A 15,039-nucleotide genomic window follows, 5' to 3' on the forward strand; every position below is an offset into this window, starting at 1 on the left:
GGTTGACTAGACCCTTGCCTGATATTCTACTTCTACTTGTGGGTTTGATTTGGTTACTTGTGTCATTATCAAGGTATCCGGCGTGTAGAGAATGGGCATGGGTATACAATATCAAAATCCATTATTATTACACAAAAAGAGCTCTTTCGTGGATGCTGTAAGCTGGATATAAATCCATAGCCCTGGAGGTACCAAGTATGTACTATTAGTACGATAGTAGTATAAAATTTCAAGGATAAAACAAAAAACGCCCGGATAAAGCCCGAGGTACCCAAAAAATAGTCATTCTCAGCCCATCAATTTCAAAGATTGAATGTCCCATCTTCACTTAATTCCATCAAGACTTCCACTGCCCAGCATTTTCAACGCCCTTCGAAACGTTCTTTGCTCCATCCTCAAGTCCGGTCCCGACATTGCTTAGCCCATCTCCAATAGGCTTCCCAGCACTCCCTGTAGCACTGGTAATAGTATCACCGACACCTCGCGTGGCAGCACCAGTAACGCCGCCGACAGTGCGACCGACTCCTCCAACGAGATTGCCAACGGTTGAGGTAGCGAATTTGGCGGCGCCAGTTACGCCGTTATCTTGGGAGTTTCCGATTGGCATTTTGAGCGGTTGTGTGTTGGGATTAGGTATGGTATGGGTATAGATAGGTTTTGGTAGAGATTTGATCGGGTGGATGTAGATTAAGTCTGAGGTTCAAGATTGGTAGAAGTTTTGTGATGAGACTTGTGAGTTGAAGGATTATAGATAATTGATATATCATTTCAAGTTGTGCTAGCAGATTATTGTGAGACCTTGTTGTTCATTAGTATGATGTCATTGTTTACGTGCGCGATGATGTCCAAGGTGGCGGTGGCTGTTCAGGGAAATGATTTACTGGTCAATAAAGAGGGTTTATGAGCCATGTGGGTGGGTGGGTGTCTTTGTTTAATATACTTTTTTAATCTAATCTATATTAACGGGGATCAGAGCGTCATAGTATATCCATATTTTTAGCAGTTGCATAGGCGTGTAGTATCAGCTACTGGTTAGAAGGTCGGCATACTGGATATTAATATGAAATGAATAAATCAACAAAGAAGAAAATCATTCTTTTTGAATAAAATGAAATACACTTAAATACCAAGTAAATGAGAAAGAAAATAAATCAGAGTAAGTAAAAAACAAGACTGGCCTGCTCTCTAACTAGAGAGAATGGTGTATATGCTCAAGTGCAATATGTTCTGTGATCCACCTTCGCCTTGAATGAAAAGAAAATTTTCAAGAATTCCAAAAAGCTATCAGCGAGCAGAACCGTTCAGACCGTTTTGAACAGCCTCCAAAATCATGTCCTTGGCTTCTTTCAGACCAGCCGAGCTGCCGCGGATTTCAATGGCCTCGCCACGAGCCTGGTCCTTAGGCACGTTGATGCGGCAGCCGGTCTTCTTACGAATGGCGTTGATCTGGCTACCACCCTGGCCAACCACATAACGGTAGGTCTTAGGGTCGGGCAGGATCAGGTAACCAGTGGCAGACTGCTGTGAAGCAGAAGCAATGGCCTTCTCAATTGCAGCGCGAGCCTTGGCCACATTCTCAGGGGAACCGCTGAGAACCCAAGGGAAGGGAGTGGCATCAGCATCAGTTGCGGAGCTGCTGTCAACGATATTCCAAGAGTGGGCATCGGTGGCAGCGCTAGGGTCATCAGTGATCAGCGGAAGAGATGTGCCATTAGCGGCGCTACGAGTTTCCTCGGAAGCGCGGTTGCTAGGCACAGCCTTACCAGCGTGGTCCACAGTAACTTGGTGATCATTGCGCAGGCGGCGGAAGAAAGTACCATTGTCAGCAACAACGTGGTGCAAGTGTGTAGGGACAAAGGCAGTCTCGGCGTGTTGGTCCTTCAGCATACCCTGTACGTGCTCCTTGGCCTCAGCGACTGCACCGCTAGGACCCTTAAGCTTGACATCGGTACGTCCGGAGCCTTGCTTGGGGATATCCAAAGTGACATTGAACTTAGACTCAATGTTACGACGAGTATCACCACCACGGCCGATCAGCATGCGGTGTTGGGCGGTGGGAACGTCGAGGGTCTCAGTGACTTGATCCTCACGCTCTTTGACGAACTCCTCGATTGCCGCAATGATGCTGTCGACAATCTTGCCGTTGCCCTCAAGACGAATGGTAGACTCTGTGCTGTCAGCCTTGGGGAAACGGACCATGCGAGCCGCACTGCCATCGCTGGGGCCGCCGGCGTCAATCACAATCTTGCGAATGTTCGCACCTAAATACCATTAGTAAATTGATTGAAAGCGAAAAAAAAAGCAAAGACTGGTTCACTCACCACCGCCACCGATCAGGGCCTTGTGATACTTCTTGTCAACCTCGATAGACTTGGTGACAGTAGCATCGAATTCAGTAGCCCGCTGTTGCAAGATCTTCTTAGCCTCAGCCACCTGTTGCTTAGTACCCTTCACGCGGATCTGGACACGGCCTGATGCATCAGGGGCATCGTTCGCACTAGGAACATCAATCTGGGCTCCAGTGTCGGCACGGAGCTTGTCCATCTCACGACCACGCTGACCGATCAGGGAAGCGACTTGGCTTTGAGCGACCGAAATGATAGCATTGTGTGAGTGGTCAATCACCCACTGCAACAAGCTGAGAATTTCATCACGAGCTGAGTCGGCGCCCTTGCTCGGTCCCTTGACGAGAACCTCGTCAGGGGCCTGCTGGGAGCGGTTACGGGTGGCACCGGCATCACTTCCAGTCTCGTTGACGGACTGGTCATCAGGCATAGTTGCACGAGGAAACTGCACGCGAACAGAGTAGCGATCTTGAAGACGGTTGACCTGATTACCACGCTGTCCGATCAACTCACGGTGATATTGGGCAGGGACCTTGAGGATGTGAGTGGTCTCATCCTCCCACTTCTTGCCCAGGTTGAGAATACGCATGCGGGTAGCATCTGCCTTGGCCTTGGGACCCTTCACCTCAACCTTGCCATTCTCCACCTTAATGTCAACATCAAACTCCTCTCGCAACTTGTTAATGTTCTCACCACGCTTTCCGATCAGGAAATTAGCAAACTTCTGAGGGAAATCAAAACTTGTGATGTAACCACGCTCCAAATCATCCTTTTCTTGTTCAACGACAAAGGCATCGAGCTTTGCGGCAAGCTCAGCAACCAGGCCAGAGGGTCCGCGCAGAGAAACCTCAGACTTAGAGCCCTTGGACTCACCAACGATGGCACGCACGGGGATGCTGGCATCGCCCTTGGCATCCTGCTCGCGAACGATGAACTTCCGTGTCTTTTCCTGGTATTTGGCAGGAATAGACACTGACTGGGAAACGATGTCATCCTGGTTACCTAGAGTGCTCAACAGGAATGCCTGAGCAGCTTGCAACGAGTTCTCAAACTCAGCAACCTCCGCCGGGGTGGGGCGCTGTCTGGGCACCTCAAAGTTCGAAGAGGTGGCATTTGGTCCCTCGTAAACAAGCACAACATCAGGGCTGTTGATGTCCTCGGGGACGAGCAAGTGAACACCGTACTCGCCCTGAAGTTTGCCAGCACTACGAGAGCGAAGGAAGGGGTGGAAGTATGGGTCAACTGGAACATGACGAAGGCGAGAAGGAGGGTGAGCTTGGACAAGGTTCATAATATCCGAGCGAGCGCGAATGGTGTTCTTGCCGTCACGAGAGTAGACTTCCCATGCGACAGGGCCCTCGACGCTTGGGGGCAGAGCGATGCGCGCATCATAAGCCGCCTCCAATTGCTTAATGATTTGGCGACGCTGAAGGTACTGTGTCAAAGCACGGGCGTGCGCATGGGGACCTGCAGGAGCAGTAGGATGCTGGCGAGACAGATCAATGCTTGCCATCTGCATGCTAGTCGCAAGATCCATGGCGTGGTTGATACCAGCTTCAATCTGGTCAACAGGTCCGGTAATAGTGAGAAACTCGCTGTCATCTGACGACGGGGGCAGAATGATAGCGCAGCCAGTCTGCGCAACGAATTGATGCAAAGCGTCAGCTTCGTTTCCAAGAATGAACTGGTGCTGACCACGGTTGATGGCCAATTGGCGGAGAGTAAGTCTTTGTTGCAAATCAGCTGCCAAGCGTTCAATCTCTGCGCGGGCTTCCTGGGCAGCAGCGCGCTCTCCAGAAATCAAAATGTGCTTATCAGCGACAGGCACAAACTGCACCTGACCAGGGTTGGCTTCCTGGGGGGAGGCTGAGAGGTCCATGTGTCGTAACGAGGAACATTGACCTGGGCCTTGGTTCGCTCCTCAATTTCACGCAGAGCCGCATCGTGGGCTCCAGCAATGAATGGGAAGAACTCTGGTGGAACAGTCTTCAAGCGCAAACTCATGCTTGAGCCCCGCTCCTTGACAATCGCCTCAATCTCCCGGCGCGCCATCTCGGCGGCAACCGCATCACCCTCGATCAGAACGTCAATGGTGTCATCGTCATCGTCATCGGCAGGCGTAGCGTTGTCATCAGCACGGGGGACTTGAACACGAGCTCCGGTGCGGGTCTGGATATCCTGGACAACCGCACCCTGTCGGCCAATGATGTGTGCTCGGGCAGAGGTTGGGATCGGAACACGGACGGATTGCTAAAGAATTGAAGGGTCAGAATAAGTGCGAGGTTAACTGAAGACATCGCTGCATACCTTTGATCCAACCTGTTGCGCCACCTCCTTCAAAGCTTGGCGGACGGACTCCACGGTGCCCTTACCCTCGAAAATGATCGATCCGCCAGGACCACCGCGCATGTCAACAGTAGCCTTGGATCTCCGAGAGATGTCCCGAAGGATATCTCGAAGGGGCTTCTTCAGTTGTCCGCGGGGTTGCATCTGGGACGGGGCGAGACGTAGCTGTTCCATGTGCTTTCCTGGGAGGGACATAATACGGGGGATCTCTATAGCCATAGCATCAGAAGCCTGAAACAGTGGTTTACATAACTTTCTCCAGGAGGGACCACTTACCCATTGACTTGGCAGGTTGGCCGTGGGCCACCGCAGCCGCGGCAGACGGTTTCTTCGCACCCCACGTAGCCGCAGCAGGAGCAGCAGGTTTAGGCCCGCTGCCCAGTGCTGGGAAGAGCTCCTCTGATTTTACATCGAATGCCGGGGCCTTCTTTGGTGCAGGCTTGGGGGCCGGTACCGGGGTCGCGGGCTCCGCCGGTGTAGAAGTTTCCGAGGCGGAGGCGAGGACTGGTGCCGGGGGTTGATTGTTGACAAATGATGATGGGGGAGGGTGCTTGAGATCCTCCTCATCAATGGTCTCCTCCACGGTGGCGTGGTGGCTCGCATGTTGCTCCTCTAGCATGGCGGCGAGAGACTTGGAGGCACCGCCATTGACAGCAGTCGACGATTCGGCAGCCATCTTGAATAATCACAATTGAGTAGGGTACTGATAGACGGGGGGTGTGGAGTAGTGATAAAGCCGGTTGCACGTAGCCTGCAATTAAAACTAGGCCGAATCAGTATTGCGACGAACACAGGTCACAGGGTCCTCCGGAACTCGGACGTTGAGGGCAGCAATTCACAAAAGAGCGAAAGTGCTGGGCATGAATGGCCAAGAAGAGAGACTCACAAGTAGAGTGCTACTTTTTTGAATTGAGGTTCGGAAACGCTGCGATGCCCGGTAACTCGGTTGAGGGCAATTCCCCAGAGAATGGGGCGGAGCGGAATAGAATAAGACGATCTGGACCAAGCACCCAGAAAACAAATGTACAGAATGCCCCAAGGCAAGAACTCCCTAAATTAATGGGGAGTTGGGGGGGAGGAAAGAGAAAGTAGGGAGTGGGTGGGAGAAGAGAGAAAGGTGAAGATCGAGGAACCCCAGAAGTACACAAAGTGACAAGAAAAGGCCAGCTCGAGGTCTCCGGGGGAGTTTTCTCCGAATCCGAGTCCACCAGTGATTACGCCAGATGATAAGAGTTCAACGCCACGAGTTCGAGTCTTGATTTGAGAGAAAAGTGAAGTGAAAATGTCTGGATTTTAAACAGTCAAACAATTGATCTTGTAATATTTGCTTTGATTGATTTGGTGTGATAATAGTGCCTGCTACTAATGTTTGACACGAGGGGGAATCTCTCCGGGCGCTTATATCTACGGATCATCACCTATCAATACCCCTTAATCCTTACAATTGCTCGGATGCCGAAGACCATATATGATTTTTATTGGATAAATTATATTCAACGTGTCAACTCATGTACAGGAGATATACTGTATCACCATCTGTGTCTCATATATACCCCTTAAGCTATTATTTGACGCTGACTTTGGAAATATCCCATCACGTAGCATTGCAGTTATATTCGTGGAGAACTCTTGGATTTGAAAACGAGCCAATCTCAGTTTACATTTTGCTGAGAAGTTTACAATGGTTCAATGTCAGATCATTCATTGCCGCGGTAATCTGAGGCGAAAAACAAACTTGAAGTACATATGGTACATCTGGCCCGCCCCAGTTCTGTGTATAGATAGAGCCACATATTCGATGTTTGTTGAGAACAACTTCACTTCTAGTATATATCAAACGAGACTCAGAACCGAATTGTACACAGTTGCTTCTGCTCAGACCCTTTCAATGCACTTTGAGCCAATGAGATGTTCATATTTGAACCGGGAGGGAGCCGGGATCGACTCCAGCGTGCTCGGACATAGCCGACCCCACTTGGCAAAAAGAAGAACTTGAAGAACGTTTTTCCTTCTCCCGAAGCTTGGACTAACATGCCCTCCTGGGGTTGCTTCATAGTACCAGCAATGCTAGGAATGAGTTGGGAAAGGCGTAATAAGACAGACGAAGTATCGTTCAGTCGGAATTTCCGAAACGGCCTTATTAAAAAAAATCGATAGATTCCTTTGTACGATGAAGATTTTGAGAAAAGCGAAAATCTGAAAGATACTACTGTATGTACAGTAAACCCAGTTAGAAATCCCATCGCTTACCCAGGGCAGTCAGTTTTGTTTTCCGATGAGCATTACAGTATAAGTTTTGCTTAGTATGGGTCAATACTTAGTACTATACATTGGGTATATTCCGAGTCCGATGTCTAGTACTAGTATCGTTCAAGTTTCAACTTGATTATTGCAACTTGAAAGGTCCGCTAGATGGATACTATATAGTTTCCATGTCGAGTACGATGTAAAATAGTAAACCTTGACTTGAATACTATCTTACCAAAGCTGCCTCTTGCCGTGCAAGAAGTAAGAAACAACACTTGAATACCAGTCTGTCTTAGGCTATTGCAACAAATCAGCTGTTTGCTAAAATAAACCTTGGTGGTGAGACGATGAGGCCATCGGACTGTTGGCAGCTACAACTTGAACGGTGTTCCTATTACCTGGATTCTTCGTGATACTATCGTTGATAGAGTAATACTACTTACTGACATTCTTTGTTAATAGTCGTCTCGGAGAGCAAAAAACTGCCCGCATGAGTGTCGCACTGCTGTTCTTAACCAAATTGCTGCTGTTTTAAGGCTGATGCCGATACAGAGCTTTGAGAACCTATCGAGACCCTGGGGCAAGTATGGCAATATGAACTATATAGTAAGCGCACTCTAGCTCCCGCTCCCACATCATGATTGAGACGTTATATGAATTATGCTGGAATCTACGAGAAACCAATCGGCATTCTTAACTTTTTTGGAACGGAACATTCTAGAGGTGGAAAGAATGTATGGAGGGGCACTTTGTTTTGGAGCGACTGAAGCTCAGAAAGTTATCGAGGCCCTCAGTCAAGATGCAGGTGTTAGCTTGTGATATTGAATACCATTATCAGATTTATGTTCTGGATAGGTGAAGAGTCTTAGAAGCCGAGCCTCAGAATATCCACCCCCGCCGGGGTAAAACGACAGAGGGGTGCTTCCATATCATTACTCTTTTTGCGTCCCGGATAGCATACGCCGAGACCCAAAGATTTCTCTCAGTCTTTTTAACCAATTCTTCTCTCATACCTAGACCACCATCCATCCCCGGCTTTCGAAGTTTCAGCATCTTCCATACCCAGTTCGGTTGCTCCGTGGGTGGCAGTGTGGATCATAATAGCCTGTAGTCCTGCGTATCGTGCCGATCACCTGGATAGATTAAAGGCCACTGAGATCTGTCCTTACGCCGGGTATCGGTAAAGGCCCTCCCTTGTTGGTAACTTCCGTAGTTTTTGACTATTAAATCACGGCGCAGAGTGTAAGTCAAATATAGACAGTAGAGAAACCAGGGGGCAAATTCGACAAGTGATTTTCCCATTTCAACCATAGACAGTCGATTTGAAAACCTCGTACTTATACAGGGGATAAGTTAGCGAATTGAGATTCTCTTTAACGGGTGGTGGTGACTCACCGTCCGGTTCTCATTTAATAGCACCAGCTCCCCGCGGGGAACCTAAGCAACCACCTAAGCGTCCACGCGAACGACAAGACACCAAGACACCAATTTTCATAAATTTTCAAGATCTGCATAGATCTCTGAGCAAATAGCATGGTACTTCTTCTCGAGGTATGGGACTATAGAAGCGATCTCGTCAAACTCCCACGTAGGCATTGCTCCATGAAAGAGTTTATAGGCACTTTCCACATGATCTGGTTCAAGAAATGGACTCGGAGAACGTTGCCAATAGTTGCAATACCACTTGACACGGGAGGCATATGGGTCCCCCAAGGCCTGTCCAAAAATAGTCATATTTGAAGTCGACACACTGCTCGCAGAAATCGGGTCCTTTCAGTTTGAGACAGACGAAGTGGCAAATTATCATCCCATTCAGTAGGCGATATCCAATGAGGACACACAAGGCATTGATCGAGAAGTCTCCAAGGAAGGAACGCAGTTGTCTACAGTAGTGAAACAGATCTATCACTTCTTCAAGATCTCTAGGCTGATCTACCCGAATAGACGGGTTTAACGCGAGTTCCGCAATCTCTTGATGGCGACGCCAAGCATCCAATAAGGCAATAGCTTCCTCCTTGTAAGCATGAAGATAAAGACCCTGAGACCGCACAGCGGTAATTGCTTCTGCGGGGTCAATAGCAAGAGACTCAAACTCTTGATTCAGAAGGGAACGAAGAATTCTTTGTCGTGCAGCGAGATAAACGCGGTGCTATATTGGTGATGCGCGTACAAGGGACCTAACAGAAGGTAGATTGGGTATTTGAAACAGAATAAGAGTGAGGAACTTCTACTGGGAGACTTTCGATCGTAGGTTTACTCTGGGAAACGATGTAAGTAAATTGATTGGTGGGGTGAATTATAAGACCAACCATGATTGCTGAGCTTCCAGAATGGAGTCTGTAGAAAATGGAACCTATAGTTGACCAGAATTTCTAAGAGAAGGGCCACGTTAAGATCTGAAACTGGTGAGTTTATTCGATTTTAAACACAAAGGGGGCCTCCCAGTATTAATGTCATGTTTCCTTGGAAGGTTCCGATATACCTAAAGGGTTGTTCCGTGTCTTCACCAGTCTTGAAAGAATAGTTATTTCTATGTTTGACGGCCTTTAAGCTGTAGTTCCATATAGACACAAATATCCCGTACGTGTCGATGTTCTTCGTACTCCAGAGGTGTGATGAAACACGGCAAGGCAAAACCTCGGGAAATTTCCAATCTTAATCTTGGATCAACCGCCGATCACATCGCTTTCTGGATCGATGCCGAGAAGCTATACCAACTCCACCACAATTTGGTTTGTTCATTCCGTGGAAGTGGATAAGCTGACATCACTCAATTCATTCAGTCTCCAAGCCTAGTCAAGTTTTTAAATCTCACGTCTACCCCTGAATAAAACCCATCCAGAATCTTAGAATCTCATCACCTCATAAAAACCTCAAGGTGACGACGCTCATCAACTAAGTGGCTGACCATGACGACTACATCCTCCGCGGCGCTTTCCGCCAACACTGCAGTCCCATCCGGGTTCGCTGTTTACGACACCAGCTTCCACAATATCCTCGGATCTGCACCGAAGCTCGAGGTCATCTTGGAAAACAATGACTTCCCGTTCGCCCACGAGGCAAGCGTCTACTTACCAACAACAGACCAGCTGTTCATGTCCAGCAACATTTTCACTGATCCAGTAACTAATGAATCGACAATCAAAATCTCAAAAGTCAATGTGACTGCGCACCCCGTCACCGCTGAGATTGTTAACTCGACAGTCTCAATGCCTAACGGCGGCGTGAACCACAATGGCGGAATTCTCTGGACTGGCCAGGGTACCTTGAATACTACCGGCGGTCTGTGGCAGATGTCCGCGCAGTCGTCAAACAAGGCCGAGTTTATCGTTGGAGATTTCTACGGCCGCCAGTTCAATTCTCTAAATGATGTTGTTGTCGCAAGCGATGGCTCCTTCTGGTTTACTGATCCTATTTACGCCTGGAAACAGGGTGTGCGGCCGAAGCCTAAGTTGCCGGAACAAGTCTACCGCTATGATCCAGCTACCAAGGCGGTTCGTGTTGTTGCCGATGGTTTTGGTAGACCTAATGGTATCTCCATCTCCCCTGATGAGAAGACTGTATATATCAGCGATACTGCTGAGACTATTGGAGATGGATCGACCGACGTTCTTAAGGCTGCCACTATGTGAGTGGAGACCTCCAGAGCAGAATATCTTATACTTTCGTTATGGAACGCTGTGATGAACTTTCAAGGTTATAATACTAATTTGCTATTTAGCTACGCATTTGATTTGTCCATGATCAACGAACAACCGTTCTTGACCAACCGTCGAGTTTTTGCTTTTCCAAGCGATGGTATTCCCGATGGTCTTAAGGTTGATCAGCATGGCAACGTCTACGCTGGGTGCGGTGACGGTGTTAACGTCTGGTCTTCCGGTGGTGTCTTGCTGGGTAAGATCTTGGTCAAGGATGGTACATCCAACTTCTCATTCGGCAAGAACGGCCAGATGTACATTCTCAACGAGAACAAAATCTACCGAGCCCAGCTGAACAGTACCCTCAAGAGTACTCTCTGGAAGAACTAAATCGTACTTCTGGATAAACTGAATATCACCTGGTTCGTATCATATGGGGCGACAAATGCTACATTAGCTTGCAAAGCTATTTGTGACGTGTATACGAGAACTTGAGCATGTATATATCAAATTATGTATCTATTGATGTAGAAAAAACAAATATGAAAAGTCGGTCTGTCCATTGGTTCTACCTTAGCCAAGCTTCACTGTGAGCGCCCCTCCCGTACCTACTCATACTATCTCCGGGTCTTCAGCCACCATGGTATCGCGGGCGTCGCATCCACCAGGCTTGTGCATAGAAAAGATATCAACGTGGAATATCCATTACAGGCTGCAGTTACATCTGCATTCACAAGGATAAAAAAAGCAAGCATGAGAGATCTATTGAGAACTCGCCCGATTTAACAAAAGCAAATATGTCATGCAATATGAATTTTGTATTCTCGCGCCGGCCCAATGTCTCAATCAAGAAAAGCCCGATCGGGCAGCACTGGAACTCGGGAGACTAACACTAATCTACCATCTACAGGGATTATTTCCAACCGGTCGGACCTTCAAGAAAGCGGTCATGATCATGGTCAAAGGTCACTTGAGATGAGACGAGATGACGGTGAAAAGCAAGCACACCAGCTCTAAGATCAACTGGGTTAAAACTAGCCCCAGATTAGGGCCTGCAGCAGAACCTTGAATAGAGCTGATCATTTTCACCGGAAGGTGTGCCATGTGTTCTTTGTTCTTTCGTCATTGCGCCCAGGTGCCCGAGAGCCCATGAGGGTGGTACAATCACATCTTCGCTAGACGAGAGTTTTTTTTTCGATCTTTGTGATCGTTTGTCATGAGGGGTTCCTCATCCACCAGAAGCCGAGCGCACGCTCTACCTATGACGAGGGCCAAGATGACGGACCTACTTGCCGACGGCTAATAATGTTTGCTTTTTGTTGCAAATACCGGGAGTCGGTGTACCGAGTACGAAGTGAACGCGATATTTCTTTGTTATGGGCTCAGCAGGGCTATGTACGTACCTTGTCGTAGTGTATGGAGTATGTGCTGGTCGGGCCTCGGCTTTCGCTTCCTGATGAAGGAACAAAGCGTCCCACTGGCCCTGAACTTGCTAAACATTCCAGATTTAGTGGATACTCCGACCGTAGTTCTTCCAAGGTTGTGCTGTTCTTTCTTGTTTTCGGTTATTGTTTGCTTTTTCACCCCTCTTTTTGGCTCCTTAGCAAGTCTGGGCAAAGAGATGGGTGATCGATTGCGACGATTCCAAATTCTCACCCAGGAACATCAAGCACCAGTAGATCCGGGGAGAAAGTCGACAAGACGGGAAAATCTCAGCTGGGGAATCTGGTGAGCCTCTTAAATGAAGCTTATTGGTGATAGGAGAATACCGGGCCCACATGGACGCCGATCATTCGCCTCCCCGGACTATTCCAGCGCCCATAGTCAACTATCTAAGCTAAAAATCGTCCGAGGGTTGATCCGGCTGACGGTTGGCGTGCTCGCTTGACCTGGTGGGTTTGTTTGCTTCTTTTTCGATTTGATCGTTATAGCAACAAGGTTCTATACCCCCCTATCATGGGGAGAAGGGCGACGAAAACAAAGTAGAAAGCGGGAAAAAAAGCAAATCAATAGTGCCACAAAGCGGGTGATCCCCTTGCCTTGTCCACGCCAGGCCCCGATTGCCCGCAGGGATCAGTGGGTCCATGCACTTGCATCCAAGTTGCGAATCATGCAGAGATTCACCCCTGTTAAAATGATTAAAATGAAAGGCACTAAGACAGGTATCTTTCAAGTGGGACGGGGAGATTCCCCTGTGGGGATTGAAGTAGTCCATTGCATTACAGATGCGAGACATCACATAAGGGATGTCCAAGCAACTGCATTTCTGATCTCTCAAAGCGGGTCTATTTTCAAATTACCCAGATAGTCCATGATCCACTGTACTCGGATTTTGATCTAGACATATTTTCGCAATGCTTTTTTATTATTATTCTCGCATTTCCTTTCGTACGGTGCTATCCCTATTGTGGCGTTGCTCCACGTCGGGGACGGGTCTACTACTGACATGTGCCTTACATTCATAGGACCAATATGCAGTTAAAGGATTACTTTGATTGGCCTCCCCTGGTCCCAAGACCTTCTATCAAGGCGAATAACCCACTCTCAAAGTCGACATCTGCATGACCCTCCATCAGCGGGCCAAGAGAAGGACACAAAGAGACATAAATACAGGCACTCTCGCCTTCATTCTTTAGTTTTTGTTTTGATATCAACGCATTTTCGACAACTCCTCGACAACCCTTCCCTCCCCTCCTCGACAATCAGCTTGTCTCATCCGATACCATGCTTGGTCTCTTCTCTCTCTTCATAGCGTTGGCTGCGGCTTACCCTGCTCGGGGGCCATGTACAGGAGACTGCTGGGCGCATGACCCTGCTATGATCCAGCGCGAGTCCGATGGCAAGTACTTCCGTTTCTCCACTGGAGATGGTGTCATCACTCAGACGTCCTCGTCCCTCAAGGGACCTTGGACAAGAGTCGGTGCTGCTTTGCCCAATGGCTCGAACATCAACCAAGACGGATTGAACACCACCGATATCTGGGTATGCAAACAAGAATTTCACAAGGAAAGGAACATTCTATACATCGAATTGTCAGCTAACCGGCTTCTCAGGCTCCTGACGTGCACTATTCCGATGAGCTTTACTACATGTACTACGTGTTGTCAAAGATTGGCACTCAAACATCTGAGATTGGTGTAGCCACATCAAAGACCATGGAGCCCGGTTCCTGGACTGATCACGGTATTGTTGGCATCCCCGCCAATGACGACTACAACCGTATCGACCCCAACTGGATCAGCATCGGCGGCAAGCAATATCTTCAATTCGGTTCTTTCTGGGAAGACATCTTCCAAGTTGAATTGACGAGCGCCCTGAAAGTTGGCTCCAACACCCCGTACCAGATCGCCTACAATGCCTCCCTGAACCACCGTATCGAAGGATCCTTCCTCTACGAACACGGCGACTACTACTACCTCTTCTTCAGCTCTGGTATCGCAGGATCATACACAGCGACCTACCCCGCTACAGGCGCAGAGTACAGTATCCGTGTCTGTCGATCCAGCAGTGGAACCGGTAGCTTCGTAAGTGTTTACCCACTCCAAAGGCTTCTCCTTGAGAAAACGCGTCATAACTAACGGCACAATGACATGCAGGTGGACAAAGCTGGCACTGAATGTACCAAGTCCGGCGGCACAATGCTATTGGCTAGCCACAACCAGGTCTACGGCCCAGGTGGAGAGTAAGTGCTGATTGAATCTGCAGTGTATCAAACGCAATATCTAACCAATGAAACAACAGGGGTGTGCTCACTGACAAGTCTCTCGGGCCCGTGCTCTACTACCACTACTATCCCCTTTCTATCAAGGAAGATGGCGGTGAAGGCACAGCTGGCTACCGGTACGGATGGGACAAGCTCGGTTTCGAGGATGGGTGGCCGGTTGTTGAGGCTGCTTAAGCTCGGCCTAATCCTAATCCACCCACTATCAGATCACGTCAAATAGTGGGGCTAGTGTGATATAATCATACAGTATATTTTCTATACATATCGTCTGCTTCAATCTTGCATGGCTCGGCTCTCGGCTTGGAGGCGAGCTGCTTATTTTTACTTTCTTCGCTTCTTTATGTCGATTGGTTTAGTTACCATACTTCTTTTATTGGAGCTATTCGCTCGTTTTTCTCTTATTATGCACTCGATACCCATCAATGTGCGATTATTTGGCATCATCGTGCGGTTGTGTCGGACACAATACTTTTAATGTCTATCGTCAGCTGAGGATTATTAGTCTGATGCTTTGCACAGTTCATCATTTCTGACCTCCATGTTACTGTACATAGAGAATCAGTTAACTCAATAACACTCGTTCAATCACGTCATTTTGTCTACTTATTGTCTGTATCTGTGGAGTAGTATACTTCCGATAATATCCCGTGTTGCTTTCGATTTGAATTGCTCGGTAAAGCATTTGCAATAGATCTTTCGAATTGCAAATGGCAAATGGTGGAGCTGTGATGATGTGGCT

The 15,039-nt window shown here is 48.2% G+C and overlaps 5 protein-coding genes across 5 annotated transcripts; 2 read left to right on the top strand and 3 right to left on the bottom strand.

The window, feature by feature from the left end:
• Window positions 1-337: 337 nt before the first annotated feature.
• Window positions 338-607, bottom strand: N7478_009959 (uncharacterized protein; the record flags this gene model as incomplete). The annotated part of the gene is made up of 1 exon (XM_056926173.1): window positions 338-607. The coding sequence occupies one exon, from the start codon at window positions 605-607 to the stop codon at window positions 338-340; it is 270 nt and encodes an 89-aa protein (XP_056775543.1).
• A 677-nt stretch (window positions 608-1,284) lies between these two features.
• N7478_009960 (putative RNA binding effector protein Scp160) lies at window positions 1,285-5,367 on the bottom strand (the record flags this gene model as incomplete). The annotated part of the gene is made up of 5 exons (XM_056926174.1): window positions 1,285-2,261; window positions 2,322-4,200; window positions 4,248-4,595; window positions 4,653-4,900; window positions 4,968-5,367. The coding sequence occupies 5 exons, from the start codon at window positions 5,365-5,367 to the stop codon at window positions 1,285-1,287; spliced, it is 3,852 nt and encodes a 1,283-aa protein (XP_056775544.1).
• A 3,062-nt stretch (window positions 5,368-8,429) lies between these two features.
• Window positions 8,430-8,672, bottom strand: N7478_009961 (uncharacterized protein; the record flags this gene model as incomplete). Its single annotated transcript, XM_056926175.1, has 1 exon — window positions 8,430-8,672. The coding sequence occupies one exon, from the start codon at window positions 8,670-8,672 to the stop codon at window positions 8,430-8,432; it is 243 nt and encodes an 80-aa protein (XP_056775545.1).
• A 1,175-nt stretch (window positions 8,673-9,847) lies between these two features.
• N7478_009962 (SMP-30/gluconolactonase/LRE family protein) lies at window positions 9,848-10,966 on the top strand (the record flags this gene model as incomplete). The annotated part of the gene is made up of 2 exons (XM_056926176.1): window positions 9,848-10,566; window positions 10,660-10,966. 2 exons carry the CDS (start codon window positions 9,848-9,850, stop codon window positions 10,964-10,966), a joined length of 1,026 nt encoding a protein of 341 aa, XP_056775546.1.
• Window positions 10,967-13,300: 2,334 nt separating this feature from the next.
• Window positions 13,301-14,474, top strand: N7478_009963 (uncharacterized protein; the record flags this gene model as incomplete). Its single annotated transcript, XM_056926177.1, has 4 exons — window positions 13,301-13,558; window positions 13,630-14,100; window positions 14,173-14,258; window positions 14,318-14,474. 4 exons carry the CDS (start codon window positions 13,301-13,303, stop codon window positions 14,472-14,474), a joined length of 972 nt encoding a protein of 323 aa, XP_056775547.1.
• Window positions 14,475-15,039: the final 565 nt, after the last annotated feature.

This window comes from Penicillium angulare, assembly GCF_028827245.1.
Source record: "Penicillium angulare strain IBT 27051 chromosome Unknown utg000007l_segment0_segment0, whole genome shotgun sequence".
NCBI classification, from domain to species: domain Eukaryota; kingdom Fungi; phylum Ascomycota; class Eurotiomycetes; order Eurotiales; family Aspergillaceae; genus Penicillium; species Penicillium angulare.